This window comes from Leucoraja erinacea, chromosome 2 (genome assembly GCF_028641065.1).
Source record: "Leucoraja erinacea ecotype New England chromosome 2, Leri_hhj_1, whole genome shotgun sequence".
Lineage (NCBI taxonomy): Eukaryota > Metazoa > Chordata > Chondrichthyes > Rajiformes > Rajidae > Leucoraja > Leucoraja erinaceus.
The window spans coordinates 75622458-75646448 of NC_073378.1; the positions used below are offsets into that span (position 1 = coordinate 75622458).

A 23991-nucleotide genomic window follows, 5' to 3' on the forward strand; every position below is an offset into this window, starting at 1 on the left:
GGTAACTTGATAGAAGTATATAAGGTGAGAGGCATTTGTTTTCTCCATGGTAGGGATATCAAAAACTAGAGGGCATAGTTTAAAGCTGAGGTTGGACATCGAAAAGGTACGTATTTTTGTTACACACAGAGTGGTTGATTTCGGGAATGGTGTGGCAGAGGTGGTAGAATCTAATACAATTAGTACATTTAAGAGTCACATACGCAAATATCTAAGTAGGCAAAACATAGAGGATACGATCCCGATGCTGGAAAATTGGATTAGCAAAGATGGGCACAATGGTTGCCATGGTTCAGATCAGCCATTCCTGTGTTGTAACTCTATGACCAATGCAGGTATTGACAGAGGGAATCTTAATAGAGTGAGAGTTGAAAGCAAGTTTAGTAAAGATACAGCGAGGAAACAGGCACTTCATTGAGTCTGTGCCGATCGCCCGTACACTAGTTCTATGTTTTGCATAGCAACAGTTTTGCATCCTGCACGCTAGGGGCAATTTACAAAAGCAAATTAACCTACAAACATGCAAGTCTTTGAAATGTGGGAGGAAACAGGAGCACCGAGAGAAAACCTATGAGGTCACAAAGTGAATGTACAGACTCAGTACAGACAGAACCCGTGGTCAGGAACAAACCAGAGGCTCAATTTTTAAAAGTTGTGCAAATCTGCCTGAACATAGAGAATCTAGCATCAAGTCCAGCAGTTGCTGAAGTCAGACTTCAAATAAGTCAACAATCAAGGAAGAGATGCGTCTTAGGGAGTCACTGAGAACGGGTGGGGGGGGGGGGGGGAGATTACAAACTGCAGCACGAGTTGATACCATGAGTAATAATTGTGGAGCGGTGCCAAGTTAAAGGGGCTTTGTATCTCTTATATTATTATTCTGCCATGGCTAGCATGTGGACGATATTCTATTGAAGGGATGTACCAGTATTATCCATACATATGTAATATTTATGATCTTACACTAAATCATAAAACATCCAACTACTGGCTCCAAGGTATAGCCTCCCAATTACTGAGGTACGATATTCTATTGAAGGGATGTACCAGTATTACCCATACATATGTAATATTTATGATCTTACACTAAATCATAAAACATCCAACTACTGGCTCCAAGGTATAGCCTGCCAATTACTGAGCGTATAATCTTGGCCATGTGATGGTGCTATTGGAATGCACACAAAGCATGAGAATTTCCATTTATTTCATTTCAAAAAGGTTTTGGAAGGGAATCATTAGGTATAACTCCTTACCTGCTCCAGTCCACCTGTGTCACCAACCTGGTTGAGATGGTTCATCATAAAACTCAAAGGATCTGGCGAGGAATCTCGGGCAAAGAAAATAGCACAAAAGCCAGGAACATCTTCTCCATCTTTTAAACCCTCATGGAGTTCAAACACCGTGTACAACATCAGAAATTTCATGGCTTCATACATCTTGTATTCATTCTCTTGCTTACTGAATAATTTTATACACATAGCTGTTCTTTTCTCCTGATCTTTAATTCCATGAAAGTTCATCCACTAGAATAGAATAGAATGGATTACATTAATCAAAACATCACAAATTGCTTCAGATCGATGAAACATAAAAAAATGATGAATTGCAAGTAAAACATCCAGACAATTGGCACAAAAATAAAAATCTTTCTGATGGCAAAAGAACTAATCTGAATTCTTATTTCAAAATGTGTATGATTTCAGTGGTGGGGATTAGAATCCTGCCATCTGATTTGGAGTCTCACAGGACATAACTATACATGTCTGAAGAAGGGTCTCAACCCAAATTGTCACATTCCTTTTGTCCAGAGATTCTGCCTTACCCACTGAGTTACTCCAGCTTTTGGGGTATATACTTAGATTTAAACCAGCATCTGCAGTTCCTTCCCACACACAACTGCACGTATCAGGTTCTCAGGAGGGTGGGTGTATATTCAGAAAAAAAAAAAATTTGGATATCACATGCCACCCCACACAGACCAATAGCATGTTTATCATTATTTATGGCAATAGCCAGGAAGGCAAGATATGGAAAAAAATAATAGGTACTTGGGTTTAGGTCAGGGTTGAGAGATCATTTTAACTGTGGCACTTAATTTGTTATTGTGCTGCCTATTTTTTTTTAAAGCGGAATATGGATTCTGATCTGACAGATTATGATTACAGGACAGGAACAAACTCATGTGTATTTGGTAAAAGAGCCAGGGACATTAAGTGATTAAATAACTCTGTAGGAATGTTTTCAGTTGCACCAATTTCAGACGATGTGCAGTGTGAGATATATTGTGACACTGCTTTTTTGGATACGCCTTTGAGAGGTTCCTTGGGTTGTTTTTCTAATTACAAAATAATTGCAAATTGTAATTGTATTTGCAGAGAAATTTATGCTAGAGGCCTCTACATTCAGCAGGTGTGAATGTATTAATCAAAATTTCACCCCACCACAAAATCCACCCTTGCTCCTTTTTACATTTATCTCCAATTCCTGGACACTAATTTGTTTTTTACCACCCTCTTTCCCCCACCCACTTTCCACCCATATCCCTCTTTCTAGCTTTACATTTCACCCCTTTTCTCTCGTGATCTGACATTCTGTCTTCCTCTCATCTGTAGGCTTTGTCACTTACTCTACCCATCTGACAATCAAACCACCCTCATGTGTAACCATCTATCACTTACTTGCCTGGCTTTGTCGCACCCCACCTCTTTTGCAGCCTTATAGCCTTTACTACATTCAGTCCCAAGAACGGTCCTGACCTATAACGTTGTTTACTCACTCCCTTCACAGATACTGCTTGTTCTGTCGAGTTTCTCCAGCAATTTGTGTTTTGAATTGGAAATGAGAAAACAATATTGCACTGTATTTTTGAGTTTAAAGAGCTTTAATATTGACAAGATATGCAAGGAACTGCAGATGATGGAATTTTTAGCAAAACAGAGTGCTGAGGGAACTCAGTGGGTCAGGCAAATCTGGGGAAGGTATGGACAGGTGATGTTTCAGGTTGGGACCCTTCCTCAGACTAAGGAGTATCTCTTCCCTCCCCAGATGCTGCCTGACCTGTTGAATTCCTCCAGCACTCTGTTTCTCTTTAATTTAGAATGCAGTTCACATGTGTTACAACCTGCTGTTGCTTTCTATAATTTATCATGAAATAAGGTATTGAACAGTTGTAAGTCTCCTTAATGAAGATAATAGATCTTCCATCTTTCTATATCATAGATGGTATGTTTTGCATAACTGGCCCATCCATAAAGCTCCTTCTAAACACTATCATTATCCAATTTAAAAAAAGATACAGAGGGTGAGAGTAACCCAGCAGACAGGCAGCATCTCTGGAGAATGATAGGCAACGTTTCAGGTCGGGATCCTTCTTCAGACCACAAAGTGCAGGAAGATACTAAGTGGGTCAGGCAGCAATCACTGGGAAACCATGGATTATCATGTTCTCCAAAGATGCTGCCTGACCCGTTGAGTTATTCCAGCACTTTGTGCCAATTTTTGCAAGGCAGTATCTGCATTTTCTTGTTTTTTTATGATCTAATTAACTGGTTATTCATAGCTCTGCCCGACAAGACAAAATAGCAGGTACTTCCGATCATTTGCAATTCACCGTTGCCGTCGCGGAGCTGGCCGAGACCGGAGCGGGTGGAGCGGTGGAGGAGCGCTGCCGCTGCCGCTGCTGCTGCTGCTGCCGATGCTGCTGCTGCTGCTGAGTCGGAGGCTGCTACTGCGGGTCTGCGGACGGCTCGGACGACCCCGCGCGGCTCCCTGGAGGGAGACTGCTTTTCGGGGCTCCTGCAACGGCGAATTCTCCCGCCCGTGTTGCGGGGTCGAAGAGCTCCTGGAGCGGGGCCTAACACCATTGCCCCGCGCGGCTGGAACGGCCGCGGGACTCTGCGAGCGCACACCGGGGGCTCCAACACCAAGACCCGGTGTGCGACCTCGCACCACCCGGCGTGGCTTCAATGGCCGCGGGACAATCGCCATCGCCAGCCGGGGGCTTTGACTTTGACTTTGACTCTGACATCGGGGGGGGAGAGTGCAGTGGAGAGATAAGTTTTTTTGGCCTTCCATCACAGTTATGTGATGGATGTTTATGTTAAATGTAATTATGTTGTGTCTGGGGTCTATTTGTGTGTAATGTATGGCTGCAGAAACGGCATTTCGTTTGGACCTCCAGGGGTCCAAATGACAATTAAATTGACTCTTGACTCTTAATTAACAGTGATTAATGCCTAAAGTCCTTTCTTCCCTTCATGAACGAATACTATACTTCGCATACACTACCTGCACTTGTAAGAGTTCCAAACACTTGCGAAGTTTTCCAAAAACATTGTTCCCAGTATATCTCTCAGGACCAAAGTTGTATTGCTGCACCCAGTTGCAGCCATGCATGAATATTTTTTCTGGTAACTGAAAAGGAAGTAAAAAAAAATCAATTACAAATCACCTCTTTTCTTACATTTAATCTACACGTCAAACGTGTTCATGGAGTACAGGGATGATGATGAAAATATTGCACTGTATTTTTGAGTTTAAAGAGCTTTAATAGCCAAATGAAAAAACATCTAATTGAAATGTCGTTTGTGGGCACTTGATCTTCATGCAGTACTATGAACTTCATAATTATTAATAAATAATACATAATACAAATGTTAATCTTCATAATAATTTTTACATTATTGTAATGCTTTTGATAATGAACACAAAGTTAATTATTTCATGTCTAACCAACCTGAATTTTGCATAGCTTATGTTAACAAAGGCACTTTTTGTGAGAGTCTGACAAAACATGTTGAACCAGTTCAATACTTCAACATCCATGAATCACAATTCAAGCAGGGAATAGTTCAGCATTTATTTGCAGAGCAATCCACGTATTCTCTGACAAGAATATAGAGACTGCAAAAGCATCAGTTGGAAGTCATTATCCAAACCAAAGTAGCTTCGTAAACCCCAAAATTCCTTCACGAAAAACTGCCTTTTTCAAATTAAACTTATTTTTAAAGATTAATAAATTAAAGCTGCTGAATATATTTCCTCATCGTGAATAGATGTACTTCACTATCTTGGGATAGTGGCGGGAGGTTCGGCAACTTGAGCGCCCTGGAGCGGAAAAGACTACAAAAAGTAGTAAACACTGCCCAGTCCATCATCGGCTCTGACCTCCCTTCAATCGAGGGGATCTATCGCAGTCGCTGCCTCAAAAAGGCTGGCAGCTTCATCAAGAACCCACACCATCCTGGCCACACACTCATCTCCCCGCTACCTTCAGATAGAAGGTACAGGAGCCTGAAGACTGCAACGACCAGGTTCAGGAATAGCTACTTCCCCACAGCCATCAGGCTATTAAACTCGGCTAGGACAAAACTGAACATTAATAGCCCATTATCTGTTTATTTGCACTTTATCAGTTTATTTATTCATGTGTGTATATATTTATATAATGGTATATGGACATAATGATCTGTTCTGTATTCATCCCTACTATATTCTAGTGTGCTGAAGCAAAGCAAGAATTTCATTATCCTATCAGGGACACAGGACAATAAGCTCTCTTGAACTTGAACTTGAGGTGGGGGCAGGGGTGTCTAACAGCATGAATTGCACTTTTGGGTAAGTTTGAATTTAAGTTTGTATTTGTTTTTGTTACCTCTCTTGCTGCTGTCTATGTTAAATACTAGACCCAAGTGGGTCTGTTCCCCCAACGCGCGGTCGAAGGGGGCACGCAGAGTCACACACACTAACTATCCCCCCCCCCCCCGCACTCACGCTAATTACCCCTTTGATATTATATTAATATTATTAATTTGCGCCTTTTACCCCACAACCACCTTATCTACTGATGCATAGTCCCCAACTTGCAGTCACATCTAGAGAGGCCGGGGGGGGGGGGGGGGCGGGGGGGGGGGGGGTAGAGAGTGAGGGCAGAGAGAGAAGGGGCAGAGACAGAGAGAGAGACACACACAGAGAGAGGGGCAAGAGGGATAGGGGGGGGTGGAGAGGAGGATGAAGGGTGGGTGGGTGAGGGGGGAAAGGTGGGGGAGGAGGGGAGGAGAGATAGAGGGTGAGAGTGAGGGGGAGAGAGAGGGGGGTGCTGAGAGGGGGTGGAGGTGGGGGAGGGAGAGAGGGGTGTGGAGGGAAGAGGGTAGGGGGTGTGGAGGGGAGGGGGGTTTAGGGGAGGGGGAGGGGAGGGAGGGGAGGAGGAGGGGAGAGAGGGGGAGGGGGGAGGGGGGAGAGGGCGGGAGAAGGAGGAGAGGGGGAAGAGGAAACGGGGGGTGGGAGAGGAGAGGGGGGAAGAGGAGAGGGGGGAAAGAGGAGAGGGGGGGAAGAGGAGAGGGGAGGAAGGAGAGGGGGGGGAAGAGGAGAGGGGGGAAGAGGAGAGGGGGAAGAGGAGAAGGGGAAGGGGAGAGGGGGGAAGAGGAGAGGGGGGAAGAGGAGAGAAGAGGAGAGGAGAGAAGAGAGAGGGGGGAGGGAGAGAGGAGAGGGGGAGGGGAGAGGGGGAGGAGGAGAGGGGGAGGGAGGGGAGGGGGAGGAGGAGAGGAGGGGAGGGAGGAGAGGGGGGGGGGAGGGGGGGGGGGGGGGGGGGGGGGATAGGAGGGGGGGGAGGGAGGGGGGGGGGCGAGAGAGGAATGGGGGGGAGAACCTAAAAAACATTTTAGAACCAAAAAAGACACATTCTGCAAGCATTGTAGAACCAAAAGACACCTTTTGCAAACATTTTAGAACCAATAAACACTTTTTGCAAACATTTTAGAACCAATAGGCACATTCTGCAAGCGTTTTAAAACCGCTAAGGACACTTACATTTGAGTAGACATGTGTTCAGTGTTATTCACAGCTCAGAGAAACGTGACCCTCTGCCTTCCTCCAGCTTGCACACACTGATTGAGGCACACCACTTCCTGGTTTTATAGCCCCTCCCCCCTGCTGCCAGCAGGGGTAGCAGAGAGAATGGGGAATTTTGTAAAATCATTAATATCTCTGTCATTTTTCATCGACAGGAAAAATCCTCGGCGAGGTGGCCAAAAATGACGGCCGTAGGTGGCGGCGTTCTCTCGGAAATCGCAGCACAGATGGCCAAAACCGGTCAAGAACAGACTTTTAGTAATATAGATATTGCCAATTGAACATGCACTTCAAACAATCCGCATTTCAAACCTTTCAAATTGTTGAGCTCTTCTCTGCTTTTGAAGTTTACTTAAATTTTAAAATATTTCAACAGAATATCGTCGCGCCCCCCCCCCCCTCCCCCCCTCGGTCATGACTGACCATGGGTGATGCATCCTAGTTGTTGGCTGCTTGCTCCAAACCTCGGCTAGAGCAGCGTCGCTTGTGGCTGAAGAGACCAATGCGGGAGTGACAGTCTCTGTGGCAAAGGTCACATTTGTGTGTGGTCTCTGGTTTGTTGAAGTTGCTGCGCTCCTTTCTGTGTGCCCGCTTGTCTGCCGCTGCGTTCATCAGTTTCTCTTCCCCCGTTTTGAGATGTTGGTTCAGGGTACCTCTCCACCTCGTGCGGTCAGCTGCAAGGCTCTCCCAGGACTCCACATCGATGTCGAGCGCCTTCATATCTCTCTTGCAGACATCCTTGTAATGTAGCTGGGGGCGGCCGATGGTTCTCCTCCCAGATGTCAGCTCTCCATAGAGGATGTATTTTGGAATCCTCCATGCAGTGGACATGGCCCAGCCACCACAGTCTGCGCTGCCTGAGTAGAGTGTACATACTGGGAAGGCCAGCGTGAGACAGGATCTTCGGCGTTGGACACTCTGTCTTGCCAGGATATGCCCAGGATATGGTGGATGCTTCTCAGGTGGAAGGTGTTGAGTCTTCTCTCCTGCCTGGCATATGTAGTCCATGTCTCACTGCCGTACAGCAGCGTGCTGATGACACGGGTGTTGTAGACTGCTATCTTTGTCTTCACTGTCAGCTTTGGGTTGGTCCACACTCGAGTTGTGAGGCGAGCGAGAGTTGTAGCTGCCTCCCCGATCCTCTTATCAATCTCTGTGTCCAAGGAGAGGTCGTCGATGATGGTGGAGCCGAGGTACGTGAACTGATGGACGGCATCAAGTTCGTTGTCGTCGATGGTGATAACAGGCGGCGCCTCTGTATCCTACCCCAAGACGTTCGTCTTCGTCAGGGTGATGGTCAGCCCGAAGTCCTTGTATGCCCGATAGAAGCGGTCCATCAGTGCCTGTAGTTCCTGCTGGGTGTGGGACACAACTACAGCATCATCGGCAAACAACATGTCTCTGATGAGAGCTTCACGTACTTTTGTCTTTGCTCAGAGGCGGGTGAGGTTGAAGAACCTGCCATCTGACCAAGTACGCAGGTAGATCCCCTCTGTTGCAGTGCCAAAGGCATGTTTCAGGTGCAGAGCTCAATGGCTCAGAAAAGCTGCCATTAAACTGCACTGTCCCCTTCGTGTTGATGTGGAAGGATTCTATCATTATACGGGTGTGGACACAGGGGGAGATGGCAGCCCTACCGGCAGTCTGTAGCAATGTTACAAAATTTTGAGATTTAAAAAATCAGTCTGTAATTTATCCCATCAGATAAAGCATAAAAAGAAGTTTAATTTGTCACCTAATTCACTTTCATATCTCAAGTATTTAAAAAGTTTTTTTTTCATACTTTTCTTTTTATTGATTTTTATGTTAACAAAAAGCTGTTGTGTTTATAACCTTCTTTGGTGAATGAAATTTTCAGTTATCGTAGATTGGGGGAGACCTGGGATTACTTAGTTGGGGGAAGCTAATTTCAAAACTTCAATTATGATCTTACATCTATCCATTTCTTAATAAATGATTAACAGATGTGATCAATTTTTGGATCACATTCTCCAAATGGAAGGAATTTAGTGTGCTGCGGCCTAGTCCAATCGCTGGAGCTGGGAAGTGCTGCCCTCGGACTGCGGGTCGTGGGCCCAAAATGAGCTACTCCAATATTAAACTTTGTATAAAGGGATCGGATGTTAAGCACATCTGGAGCTAGGTCGCTGGTGCCTAGGGATCGCTCCGAGGCCTTTAACCTAATAATAGCTTTTGCGACCACCGCATCTTCGAGAACAGCCTAGAGAAAATTAAACCCGCCCCCCTCTAAACGGCGCCAAAAAGGGCAGATTTTCGTAGTCTCGGGTGAGGCCGAGTCGGGTGCTCCAACGTCGCGGAGGGCTCGACCAGCCCCGACGTGAGATACGATCGCCCGGCGCGGGGGAGCTGACATCCCCCCAATGCGGGAGTGGAGCGCCTCAACGCGGAGGGCCTGAACGCCGGCTACGGGAGTCAAGATCGTCCCGTCAACGGGGGCTCGAGGCCCACGACCGAGGAAGAGCTAGGGGAAGGACTTGAACTTTATTTTGCCTTCCACCACTGTGAGGAGTGTGTAGGAGTCACTATGGTGGATGTTCAATGTTAAAATGTGTTTTGATTGTTCCGTTTCCAAGATGGCTGCCGGAAGGGAGAGTGAACGTTAGCGCGATTAGCTGCCGCTGCTCTCTCTCTGAATTGGGTATTGTTGGTCCTTACTATTTACTTTTTATTTTTTGTTGTTATATTTTTTATGTTTTGTTACATTCCGCTTACATGTTTTGCAATCTGCTTACTAAATTTTGTAAGATGTCCTTTTGAGTCCTTGAAAGGCGCCCATAAGTATAATGTATTATTATTATTATCATGCTCTGCAGTTTTGGTGGGCAGCCGATCTTTGGCAGAGCCTTAAATAGGCCATCTCTCCTGACAAGGTCGAACGCCTTGGTGAGGTCAATGAAAGCAACATACAGGGGCATCCGCTGTTCTCTGCACTTTTCCTGGAGCTGGCGAAGGGAGAAGACCATGTCCACTGTTAACCTTCCAGCTCGGAAATGCACTGTGACTCTGGGTAGACCCGTTCTGCCAGCTTCTGCAGGCGGATCAAGATGACCCGAGCAAAGACCTTGCCGATGATGTTGAGGAGGGAGATGCCTCTGTAGTTGTTGTAGTCGCTTCTCTCGCCCTTGTTCTTGTAGAGGGCAATGATGGTGGCATCCCTCATGTCCTGCGGTACAGCTCCTTCTTGCCAGCACTGGCAGAGGACTTCATACAAAGGAAGCAGTAAGGTGGTCTTGCAATGCTTGATCAGGTCAGGGGGTATCCCATCGCTGCCTGGGGCCTTGCCTGAGGCCAGGTTGTCAATGGCCTTCCTGAACTCTTCTACTGTCGGCTCTGCGTCTAACTCATCCATGGTCGGCAGGCACTCGATGGCATCAAGGGCTGAGGGGGACACAGTGCTCTCTCTCTCAAGTAGAGGTCGGAGTAGTGTTCAACCCATCTCACCATCTGCTGATTTCCTCAACAACAGAATAATATCCTCTAATACAAAGTACATTCGACAGAATTCATTTTACATATTTTCCAATACCCTTTCCAAATAGTTGTGCTCAGAATAAAAAATTGGAAAAGACAAAGCCAGTGGCTAAGTGTACAACCTCAAACTAAATTAACAAAAGAATCAGACAACTTCATTTTCACTTTCTTAACTCTGTGATTAGTTCCCCGATATAAAACTCAGAATATCACATATTTAATGTTTATTTTTTCGATCAATGTGGATCCCCATTTCTCCTTTTCATTGACGAATTCCAACCTCTATTCCCATTCATTTTCTTAACAATAATCCATGGAATCTGGCAAAACTGCTACAGTCACATGTCTTTAATCTAAATCTTTCTTGCTGTTAGTCCTGCCCTTTGACTTGGTATAGTAATCCCTGACAGTTTTTACGGCCATATTATTTATATATACACAGAAGAATTGGTAGGCAGATCTTAATAAATATGTTATTAAATTACAGCACAAATATTAATTCTAAGCCAATTAGCAAAATGTTGAGAACTTAAAACAGGTCCAGATAACAAGCCTTTCCACATCATCATCTTACCAGCAGGGGCAACAGCTCCAAAAGGACATACATGCAGTGTTGTGGATCACATTCAGCAACGTTGCCCATTTCATTCGCTCCATAGATGCTGTTTCACCCGCTGAGTTTCTCCAGCACTTTTGTCTACATTCAGCAACTACATCTGTTACTTGCTAAATGTATGGTGATAACAAGTTATATTACTTTGTTAACAACTTATCCCTACAGCAACCCTGATCTCATCCTATTAGAGATATTTCCTCTGTATTAGAAATGCTCTCCGTATGGCCTCATGTTTACGCAATAAACAGCTGAAAGGTATACAATATACGTTCACACTTAAAAATAATGAAATAAATGTGTGTTTTGGAAGCAGAGTCCATTTTCGCTGATTCAATGCATTGAGATACAACAGTTTTTTGGTCTTAACTTTACAAGCTCAAGTTACCTTGGTTATGTCCTGTTCCTTCATCCACGATGGAAGAGGTATACCCAGGCTGAAAATCTGGAACAATACCGCCCTCAGAGCACAGTAGTTATCTCCTCTGATTCTTCGCATGTGTTTAATGTGGTGCAGCAAATAAATATCTTCGTAAGCCTGCAACATAGAAATTGGACTATGTAATTATCAAACTGGAGGAATATAAGAAATGGAAATACGACTAGGCCATCTGACATTACTTCACTATTCAAACATTGTTGCTCCCCATTACTCCCTCATTATCCAAGACCTATATGCTTACTAAGTATGACAGAAGATTCCAAAAATCTACAACCACCTACATAAACATTTTACAGCCACCTACATAGAAGCACCTACATACGCCTCATCTTAATTCCATTTGGGTGCCTGCTTTCCCATGTCCCCTGGTTCTTCACTGATCAGATTGAAAAAAACAGCCACTTGGTAGCTACCCTGTCAATCTCTCTCACAATCTTGCACATCTTGTACCTCTGAATTGGGATAACATTAATCAATCTGTCTTTATATCACATTGGCAGAGGACATAGTCGTGGTCACGGTGCAACTCCATGAGAAATAAATCTGCCAATGTTAACTGTTTATTACTCAACCGCCCTTTAATCAATCCTCCATCAACACACTTGTAACCACAAACCAATGAATCTTACTGTTACATTTCATGTTACACCTCATTAAATTCCTTGAAAGGATCCAGATATACTGCAACCATTGATTTTCACAATTCATCAACAAAATAAAATTTATTGGATTAATGAAACACAAATTTTCCTTCCTTAATCTATGTTGGCTCTGCCGAATCATATTGCGATAATCTAAGATCGCTGTTCCCACATTCCAAAAATCATCATGAGCAGTGAAGTCATGTACTGTAGCAATCTTGGGCTGGTAGTTGTCAGACCCAGCAGCTTTACGTTGGTTCAGTGCCTCGGTATCAACAACGGAGCGCAGAAGGTTAAGGGGGGAGTTGATAGAGGTCTTTAAAATGATGAGAGGGATAGACAGAGTTGACGTGGATAAGCTTTTCCCATTGAGAGTAGGGAAGATTCAAACAAGAGGACATGATTTGAGAAGGGACAGAAGTTTAGGGGCAACATGAGGGGGAACTTCTTTACTCAGAGAGTGGTAGCTGTGTGGAATGAGCTACCAGTGGAAGTGGTGGAGGCAGGTTAGATTTTATCATTTAAAAATAAATTGGATAGGTATATGGACGGGAAAGGAATGGAGGGTTATGGTCTGAGTGCAGGTAGATGGGACTAGGGGAGAATAAGTGTTTGGCACGGACTTGAAAGGCCGAAATGGCCTGTTTCCGTGCTGTAATTGTTATATGGTTAATTAAATAGTTATATCCACATTTCTTCAAAGAGTTACAATACTTTTTAGTATTTAGCTTTCAGGGGACACTATAGTAAGATATACATTTAATTCATCAAATTTAATAGTATTTGGCTTATTAAAGCATTTTCAATTGCAAACATGCAATTTAACATATAGATTCTCAGCTTTTCTGTGTTCTAGTCACATAACTACAAATTTTAGTGCCAATTCAGGAAATTAAATTAGTGCTCAAAAGATTACATTAAATATTAAGGTAGATGCTGGAGTAACTCAGCGGGACAGGCAGCAACTCTGGAGAGAAGGAATGGGGGATGTTTCGGGTCGAGACCTTTCTTCCGATTCATGACGGGAGTTGGCGGGATAGAGATAGAATGTAGTCAGAGACAGTAAGACTGGTGGAAGAACTGGGATGGGGGAGGGGATGGAGAGAGAGGGAAAGCAAGGGCTATTTGAAGTTAGAGAAGTCAATGTTCATACTGCTGGGATGTGAGCTACCCAAGCAAAATATAAGGTGCTGTTCCTCCATTTTGCGCTAGGCCTCGCTGACAATGGAGGAGGCCCAGGATAGAAAGCTCAGATTGTGAATGGGAGGGGGAGTTAAAGTGCTCAGCAACTGGAAGATCAGGTAGGTTAAGGCAGATTGAGCAGAGGTGTTCAGCGAAATGATTGCCAAGCCTGCGCTTGGTCTTGCCGATGTACAGCAGTTCACACCTGGAACAGCAGATATAGTAGATGAGGTTGGAGGAGATGCAAGTGAACCTCTGCCTCACCTGAAAAAACTAACGGTGTCCTTGGATGGAGTTGAGGGAGGAGATAAAGGGACAGGTGTTACACCTCCTGCGGTTGCAGGGGAAAGTACCTGGGGAGGGGGTGGTTTGGGACGAGTTGACCTGGGAGTTGCGGAGGGAACGATCTCTGCAGAAAGCAGAAAGAGGTGGAGATGGGAAGATGTAGCCAGTAGGGGGGATTCCGTTGGAGGTGGCGAAAATGCTGGAGGATATGTTATATGTGACGGCTGATGGGGTAGAATGACAAGGGGACTCTGTCCTTGTAACAAATGGGGGGAGGGGCAGCAAGAGCGGAGCTGCGGGATATCGAGGAGACCCAAGTTAAAGTCTCACATATAATGGTAGAGGGGAACCCCCGTTTCCTAAAGAATGAGGACATCTCCGATGACCTGGTATGGAAAACCTCATACTGGGAGCAGATGTGGCGTAGACAGAGGAATTGGGAGTAGGGGAGAGTCAAGTTTAGTCAAGATAGCTATGGGAGTCAGTGGGTTTGTAATAGATGTCGGTCAATAGTCTGTCTCCTGTGATGGTGACGGCAAGATCTAGAAACGGTAGGAGATGTCAGAGATGGTCCATGTGAATTTGAGTGCAGGATGGAAATTAGTTGTGAAGTTGATGAAGTCAGTGAGTTCTGCCTGGGTGCAGGAGGTAGCACCGATGCAGTTGTCAATGTAGCGTAGGTAGAGTTTGGGAATTGGGCCAGTGTACGTCTGGAACAGTGATTGTTCGACGTACCCTACAAAGAGGAAGGCATAACTGGGTCCCATGCGAGTGCCCATAGCAATGCCTTGGATTTGGAGGAAGGAAGTGGGAGTAGTCGGAGGAGGGATGTTGTTGAGGGTGAAATGGGACCAGCTAGGTGGAGGTAGGGAGGTATCCATAGTAAAGTGAGGGAGAAAATGGAAATTGAAGAGACGAAAGGCTGGTTCTGCGGTAGGGAGTTTCCTACACATTAAATATCAAAAGGAAGTACAGGTGCACAAGAGCGATTTCCGAATAGCGACCAGTCCTTGAAGAAAGGTTGTGGCGGGGAGGTGGAGTCGGGAAGAAAGTGACTGGACATCCATAAAAAAGATGAGGGTATAGTGCGCGCGGGGGCCTAATTGAAATGGAAGTCTGAGTTTAAAAGAGACGAAGATAGCGTGTATCGTGGTTTGCATGGACATAGGTAGGGAAGTTTTCCTACACATGTGTAAATATCATTGCATACTGTCTTTTTGCCTCACCGGAATCACACTGCAAGCACGGAGATCCCACCCACAGCCAATATAAGTACTGTGGGGGTTGTTTAAGAATTCCTGACCAACGGGACAACGACTTGTCTAGCCCAGCCCCGCTCCAACTCCAGAGGAACCCGGGTTTCTCCTTTAACTTGTCGCTGTAGCAGCATCGGGGAGCGGGTTATTTCTGACGTTAAAAGAAAATCACTGATGGCTGTTCCTAGTTGAATGGTTGTGTTTATTAACAACATATTGAGTGCACAAGTTTAAGAATGGAAAGGATATCACCCCAGGGGGCCACGAGTGGCAAGGATGTTTTGTGTAAAGACAGGGACCTCCATTACTGAGTATAACGGTAGTAATATTTAATGTATAGATACGAGGAATATATTAAGTGTTTGCATGTTTTTTGTTTTATATATATATTTTTTACAAATAAAGTTTATTTTTGAAATTTAAAAAAAGTTTAAGGGTGATATTAAAGCAACTGCACTTTGTGCAAACACTAAACTTCTGAGATTTTGGCTGCCCAAATAAATTCTATCTATTTTGTTTGTTAGTGCAGACAAATACCCACTACTTCAGAGAAACTCTTCATCTTTATTGTGTTCTAAATTAGGTTATGACACTGGACTGAGAGCATTATTACACCATCAATCAGTGTCTATGTTAAGCAAAAGTATTTCATACTGATATTATAGTTTTTAATAAATGCGATGTGGGACTAGTTCATATGACTGCTGATGATTTCTCAATGTGTTCATTTCCATACATCTAATTCTTAAAATATTTCAACAAGCAGCAAGCAGCTTCTTATCAATCTTGTTAAGCAGCTCATAGCAGTTGATGGAGCACCCTGGCTGCAGAGGAATAATTACCAAGAGAAAAGCATGTGACTGGCATTCCATAGTTCAGTATCAGACCAATCAAATTTAATAAGGAAATAGAGCAAAGAAATAAATCATAGAAACTGAATCTGTATATTTGTCATGAGCAGATAACATAAATCCAATAGCTCAAAAATTCAACTAGAATTTTAAAAAGCTTAATCCATTTACAGTAGAGACTTATTAAACAAGATCTTGGAAGAAGAACCATCAACTGAAATCCTTAAAAAAATGCATACATTTCCAAACATTTTACAATAATCTGGTTAATATCACACTTCCTGACATTTAGAATTTTAATGTAAAATAGCTCAAAGACTGCCATGCATTTTTACAAAGTAGATAACTTTGAAAACTAAATACAATATTAAACTGTGTTTGCACTCAAAGATTTTGCGTGATTTTGCGATAAATGTGTTTAGCATCTAATATCAAAGTTTTAATTTGCAGAGGCAAATTAACCTACACATCTGCACAACGTTGGGATGTGGGAGGAAACCAGAACACCCTGAGAAAACCCATGCTTTTGCAAGCCTTTCGGTATATGGGATGGGGATTGCGGGGAAGAAGGACAAATGAGTGCAGAACAAGCCCCACCCACAGAAGTGCTGAACAAAAGGCATCTAAATCCTTAGTTTAGCCTGATGTCAAAATCTGAAATATTTCCAATTGTTAAAAATATTCCAGAACTATTAAACACATCATTATTAATTTTGAACATGAAAAATTAATTGAAACTTCAAAAACATTGAAATAGAATTGTAATAATCAAAATAGTTTTTAATACCAACACAAATCTAATTTACTAGTATTTGTTCTCCTCTATTGAAATTAATGAAGGAGAGATCCCCGTTTCAGATCTAACCAGTAAATCCCCAGTGTAGGTGCGTGAATTTGTTGCAGCTTTACTTTTCTAGACTCCTAATTAGAGTATTAATTTGTCGAAATCCTGAACCCTGTAGCACCAGCATAAAGAAAAGCTGACAACATTACACCACAAAGTCCAGCCCACTGTTTTGTTTCAGAGGGCAGCATTTTTTAAATGGATGTTTCAGTAGAGTTAAAAATGCTTTATAGTTACCATTCTCAGCTTCTCAGCTTGCTTGGTATCACCTTTCCATTCGATGTTTGCATATTCTAAGATATCCATTGGTGGACCAACAGAAATGTTTCCTGAATCAAAACGAGGGATAAAAAAAAATCCATCACTTAATGTACAAAGTAGATTCACAAAAAACAAACTTTGAACATAAACACTTCAGAAAGAATAAATCATCTCTTACTTTTGCCTCTTATCCTTAAGGGCCTGTAATGGTAAAATGGGAGAAAGAAATATCAATGTCTAGGTAGTTGATTTATATTTTAAGTAGGTGCATATACTTAAGCATTCAACAACTTTTTACATTTTATATTTATAATGCCAATCCAACAGTTTTCTCCCAAGTAGATGCACATGGATTCATGCTCACAATTCCATGCTTGACTAATTTTGAACTGTAATGTGGAAGCCAGACAGTTCCTGAGTTGGGAGAGCACCAGACACCAACATGACTAGTTCAAGAAATCATTTTTTGTGAGGAACTTGAAAATACAAAATTCCAAAATCCTCTGGCGTAGATTTTTTTCTGGCAAAGGTATAATAAGAGATTTGCTGTTCATCCTCTCTGAAGACAAACACAAATTGTTTGCTTAATTTCTGTATCATCTCCTCATTCCCCCAATGACATTGCTACTATCTCATTGTGAAAGGGATCATCCTTAACTAATATTTCTCTTTATGTATATTGAGAAACTTTTACAGTCCGTTTATATATATACTGCCAGATTACTCTTATTCTTTCTTTCTTCTTAATAACGCCTTGTCCTATTTTGCTGGTCAAAACCTTTCCTAATTAAGCAATTTCCTTTGATTTATTAATATATTGTAACTTTCTTCTTGGCCTTTCTTGTCTTAGACTGACATAGTTATTGGGACCAATGTGTTAATTCTTTGAAAGTCAGCCTTAGCCTGTATATTGTTATACCTTTTAATGTAATTTCTCAGTCTATTATAGCATTCTTAAGGAAGCTCTGTTCTCAAAGTTGTACACTTTGTGTGCACTGCAGGTGCTGCTGTACAAGATGGGTAAACATTATTCTGAAACGGGAATTAAATTTAACGGGACAAACTCATGCAAGCTTCTGCTGATGATAAGCTCAAGCTTCTCTCTGCTGCTTTTCTCAATGTTTGAGATTAGAGCGGTGGACCAGCATAGATTTAGCCAGGGATCTGCTATATTGGTTTTGAAAACAATATATATATTCAGAGCAACAGTTACCTACATATGAATCTAGTAAACTTGACAAGGAGACTGTGGAATAGTTTAAATGAAATTGCAGCTTGCTAAACTAACCTGGAATAAAGGAAAAAGGGAGGGAGAGAGAAAACGGGGAATTACAGACCAGTTAGTCTAACATCGGTAGTGGGGAAACTGCTAGAGTCAGTTATTAAAGATGGGATAGCAGCACATTTGGAAAGTGGTGAAATCATTGGACAAAGTCAGCATGGATTTATGAAAGGTAAATCATGTCTGACGAATCTTATAGAATTTTTCGAGGATGTAACTAGTAGAGTGGATAAGGGAGAACCAGTGGATGTGTTATATCTGGACTTTCAGAAGGCTTTCGACAAGGTCCCACATAAGAGATTAGTATGCAAACTTAAAACACACGGTATTGGGGGTTCAGTATTGATGTGGATAGAGAACTGGCTGGCAGACAGGAAGCAAAGAGTAGGAGTAAACGGGTCCTTTTCAGAATGGCAGGCAGTGACTAGTGGGGTACTGCAAGGCTCAGTTCTGGGACCCCAGCTATTTACAATATATATTAATGATTTGGATGAGGGAATTGAATGCAACATCTCCAAGTTTGCGGATGACACGAAGCTGGGGGGCAGTGTTAGCTGTGAGGAGGATGCTAGGAGGCTGCAAGGTGACTGAGATAGGTTGGGTGAGTGGGCAAATGCATGGCAGATGCAGTATAATGTGGATAAATGTGAGGTTATTCATTTTAGTGGCAAGAACAGGAAAGTAGACTATTATCTGAATGGTGGCCGATTAGGAAAAGGGGAGATGCAACGAGACCTGGGGGTTATGGTACACCAGTCATTGAAAGTAGGCATGCAGGTGCAGCAGGCAGTGAAGAAAGCGAATGGTATGTTAGCATTCATTGCAAAAGGATTTGAGTATAGGAGCAGGGAGGTGCTACTGCAGTTGTACACGGTCTTGGTGAGACCACACCAGGTGTATTTTGAGGATGAATTGGGAAGGCAGGTACAGGATACCGAGTTGGATGATCAGCCATGATCATAATGAATGGCGGTGCAGGCTCGAAGGGACGAATGGCCTACTCCTGCACCTATTTTCTATGTTTCTAAGAGACAAAGGAAGGTTGCAGACTACTAAAAGAATTTGTAGAGAATTAGCTACATCAACACAACAGCTTGACATATGATACAACATCAGTTAAAAATCAGTCACGTACCATTTTAGAAGATATACTACCCATTTGTAAGGTGTTCTGACAAACCATGAACTTAACACAATTGCTGCTATTCCAACAATTAATGGATTTGGAAGCTTTTTCCAGGTCCAGTCAATGATCCAGGAGAATGCTTGACTTAAGGAGTGTATCTTTGTTTCTGCATTGAAAATAACAAATAATTTTAGGAACACTCACTTTAATATTGTCATAAGGAGCAAAAGCCTAGAAACAGTGCAAAAGCTTCCACTTTTGAAAAAGCTTAATTGTTCAATAAGGTGAACCATTATGATTTCATGCCTTTTTTATCCACATTCCTTTACATGGCTTATTTCATAGCCACAGCTTAGCCAAATTGCTTCCCAAATCATTAAATTATTTTTGAAGTCCACACACTGTTGCTATTCAGGCATATGCTCAAGGGGGCAGCATAGTGGCTCAGCTGCTGGCACCTCTGTAAATTGCCCCTGCTTCTCTGAAGGAGGACTCGACTCGAAACGTCACCCATTTCTTCTCTCCAGAGATCCTTCCTGTCCCGCGGAGTTACTCAAGCTTCTTGTGTCTATCTCCAGTAAACTATAAGTTCCACAAATAGTGAGACCAGTCATAAAGCATGGAAACATGCCCTTCGGCCCAACTTGTCCACACCGGCTCCATAATGTCCTATCCACACTAGTCTCATATGCCTGCATTTGGCCCATATATCCCTCTAAACCTGTCTTATCCATGTGCCTGTCTAAAGGTTTATTACATTTCACAATAGTCCCTGCCTCAACTTGCTGCAGCTTGTTCCATACATCCACTACCCTTTGTGTGAAAAAGTTACCCCTCGGATTCCTATTAAATCTTTTCCCCATCACCTTGAACCCATGTCCTCTGGTCCTCGATTCCCCTACTCTGTGCATCTGCCAGATCTGTTTCTATCATGATTTTGTACATAATACTAATAATGTTGTTTTATATCTTCAACTGACTTGATCGCATCTGAATATCAACATTTTATGCACATTCAATCAAATATCACTTTGATTATATGCTTAACCCTACAACCATTTATAGAAGGCAGAAATGTACAACTGCTGGAAATCAGAAATAAAAACAGAAAATGCTGCAAGTACATAGCAGATCAAGCAGCAAATGAAAAGAGGGGAAATTAGAGTTAATATTTCCAGTCAAGACCATTTACAATAAAGGTATTTTTCTAAGGAAAGGTCATTGACCTGCAGCATGGCTTCTGTTGTTCCCACCACGGCAGTTGTCTGATCTGCTGAGCATCTCCAGCATTTTCTATTTTTATATGAAACTAATCTTTCCCATTCTTGGATGAGAGTGTCTTGTTATTCTTCAAATTAAGGTACCTTACAACAGTCACCAACGTTTTTGAATGCCTTTCAAGATATCATAAAATACACAAAGCTGAACACTTCCAACTACCACTTATTAAGCCAAGTATGCATGGTTAAAAAACACAAGAATATTCTGGCAGTGTTCAATACCCTAATGCCTCTTATTGCTTAAAGAAAGCCGAATATTGATTTAAAAAATAAATGGCTTTTGAGGAATAGGTTGCTTTTTACCCAACATCAAGAGAGACAAGGAGCAAACATTATTTCTGTGATTGAATGCTTAGTTTTGGAATTCTATTCCCAAAACTTCCACTCCCCTTCTAAATTTAATGAGAACATCAAAAACGCCCACTTTACCAAACATTTGATACCAAGCATTTCATCAGGATGCATCACAGCTTGGTTTGGGAATAGCTCCATCAAAGACCGCAAGAAATTGCAGTGAATTGTGGATGTAGCGCAGACCATCACACAAACCAACCTCCCGCCTATTGACTCCATCTATTCCTCACGTTGCCTCAGCAAGGCCAGCAGCATAATCAAGGACAATTCACACCCTGGCCACTCAATCTTCTCCCCGCTCCCATCAGGCAAAAGGTCTAGAAGTGTGAAAACACACACCACCAGATTCAGGGACAGATTCTTCCCAGCTGTTATCGGGGAACTAAATCATCCTACCACAACCGGACAGCAGTGCTGAACTACTATCTACCTCTTTGGTGACCCTCAGACTATCAAGTCAAGTCAAGTTTATTCGTCACATACACATACGAGATGTGCAGTGAAATGAAAAGTGGCAATGCTTGCGAATTGTGCAAAAAAAACCAACAAAACAGAGTGGAACAGAATCACATATTCACATATAACATGTTTGTGGGAGGAAAAACCTCCAAAAAACAGCAATTTTAAAAAGGCACAACACAACAGTAGAATGGTACAGTAAAGTTAGTCCCTGGAGAGATAGGAGTTTACAGTCCTAATGGCCTCTGGAAGAAACTCCTTCTCATCCTCTCCGTTTTCACTGGAGGCGTTTGCCTGACCATAACAGCTGGAACAGTCCGTTGCTGGGGTGGAAGGGGTCTCCCATGATCTTGTTGGCTCTGGAGTTGCACCTTCTGATGTATAGTTCCTGCAGGGGGGGGGGCGAGTGTAGTTCCCATAGTGCGTTCGGCTGAACACACTACTCTCTGCAGAGCCTTCCTGTCCTGGGCAGAGCAGTTCCCAAACCAAAATGTGATGTTTCCGGACAAGATGCTTTTCACATCCGCTGAGTAGAAGCACTGAAGGATCCTCAGAGACACTCTGAATGTCCTCAATTGCCTGAGGTGGTAAAGATGCTGCCTTGCCTTAAGGGCCTGTCCCACTTACGTTTCCTTGGCTCAGAAATTACGCGACCTCGTGGTCGCTTGAGGCGTACGGGCACCGTATGGTCGCGCGGGGCCGGTCCCATTTAGAAGCGCGGAGGGGTATGGAGTTGTGCGGGGCCGGTCCTGACATCGCACGTGGCTCCGAAATTCTTGCAGTGAACGAAATCTTCGCGCGCCAACGGCCTGTCGCAGAACTGATGGCCAAAGTGGGACAGGCCCAAGTCCCTGGCGCGACGCAACGTCTCACCTCCAACAGCAGCAGAAGCAGGTAAACGATCGCCGAACTCGGCCTGGGGCTCACGGCCGTTGCGGTCCGGATCCGCCCCCACTTCTACTCCCAGAGCGGGGCCAAGAAAATTGAAGATAGACACAAAATGCAGAAGTAACTCAGCGGGACCAGCAGCATCTCTGGAGAGAAGCAATGGGTGACGTTTCGGGTCAAGACCCTTCTTTTCAGACTGAAGAAGAGTCTCGACACGAAACGTCACCTATTGCTTCTCTCCAGAGATGCTCCTTGGATGATGTGCCCTCCTAAAGTCCACGATCAGCTCCTTTGTTTTTTTGACATTCAAGAGGAGGCTGTCGTCCTGACACCAGAGTGTCAGATCAGTCACCTCCTCCCGGTAGGCCTTCTCATCGTTATCCTTGCTTGGACTTTGTTGGCTTTACCTTGCACTAAACATTATTCCTTTATCATGTATCTATACACTGTAAATGGATCAAATGTAAACAATGTATTGTGTTGACTGGTTAGCAGGCTACAAAAGCTTTTCACTGTACCTTCGTTCATGTGATTGATACAAATACATCGATAGATGCTCCTGAACACATCATCAGTGATGTAACCTGGGGTCATTGGGTGTTTTGGGTCTTTCAACATCAGACACCCTCACCCAGGTGATCCAGCCGTGGTTGATCAGACCACGACTTGGGTTCAGGTGGCATTCGCTCCTCCCCATGGATCTCCTCTCCTGATCCAGAGCCATCTCGAGGCCTTCTCCGATGCCTCTGTGGTGTTCTTGATGGCCCTTCTGCTTGCCACTCCGTTGATGCCCAGTGCACTCAAGGCTTTGTAGAGCGATTGCCCTGCAAAACCTCTGCAGCCAACCTCGATGGGCATACACCTTGCCTTCCAGCCCTGCTTGCGGCAGTCTATGACCAGTTCTTCATATTTGGCCATCTTTCTCTCGTGGGCCTCCTCCAGACGGTCCTCCCACGGCACTGTCAGTTCCAACAAGACGATGTTTTTGGTCGCTTCTGAGACCAGGAGGATATCTGGCCTCTGGGTGGTTGTGGCAATGTGCTGTGGGAACTTCAGCTGTTTCACCAGGTCTATGGAAAGCTGCCAGGATTCCTGATGGGTTCCTGGATGCTGTGGTTCTTGGCAGCTGCACTCCGGCCTTCATGAAGGTGATCATCTGGGTGGTGGGACGTGCTAGTCTGCAGCTGCTGATTCCCATGCTGATGGCTTCTGCAATGGGTTTGAGAACCTGGTCGTGAAGCCAGGTGTACCGGCCCTGCCCAAGAGCCTTTGGGCAACAGCTCAGGATGTGTTCCAACGTCCCCTTGCCTGAGCATTGCGGGCAATCTGGAGATTCCGCTTTGCCCCAGATGAAGAGGTTCGATGGGCTGGGCAGGACATCATACACTGCCTGGACCAGGAACTTGATGCGCTGTGGTTCAGCCTGCCAGAGCTCAGTCCATGTGACTTTTCAGTCCATGGCCTGCTCCCACCTTGTCCAGGCTCCCTGCTGCCTCAATCCAACTGCTCTGGTACACCTCTCCTCCTCCACCACTGCCCTCACTTCCTCCTGGACCAGCCTGCGCCTCTCCTTCCCCTTGGCCTTGTCAAACTGGGGAGATGGGAAGATTCCCAGGCCTGCTCTTCCCCGAGTCACTGCTCCCACCAGGACTCTGTGGCGTATCCAGGACTCTGCTTGCAGCACGGCTTCGCCGGCTCTCCACTTCCTCCCAGTTTTCACCTCCACCCCTGCTTGAGCCACCTTGGGGTCGCTGGAGTCCCTGTACATCATCACCTCTCTGGCCCGAGTCACCTTGAACTCCTCCACCAGGGACTTCAGGGGCAGCTGGTGCTTCGTGTTATTTCCGTAAAGAGCGATGCTGCTAAGGCTCCTGGGCAGTCCC

At 44.1% G+C, this 23991-nt stretch overlaps 1 protein-coding gene across 1 annotated transcript in view; it reads right to left on the minus strand.

The window, feature by feature from the left end:
- LOC129711287 (inactive ubiquitin thioesterase OTULINL-like) overlaps positions 1–23991 on the minus strand; it is a 40951-nt gene that overhangs the window by 4762 nt on the left and 12198 nt on the right. Inside the window, exons 2-7 of the mRNA XM_055658835.1 lie at positions 19137–19293; positions 16898–16920; positions 16696–16787; positions 11346–11495; positions 4291–4416; positions 1257–1526 (exon numbers count right to left, since the gene is read on the minus strand). Coding sequence (XP_055514810.1) covers positions 1257–1526; positions 4291–4416; positions 11346–11495; positions 16696–16787; positions 16898–16920; positions 19137–19293 — 818 coding nt within the window. The remainder of the gene's footprint in view (positions 1–1256; positions 1527–4290; positions 4417–11345; positions 11496–16695; positions 16788–16897; positions 16921–19136; positions 19294–23991) is intronic.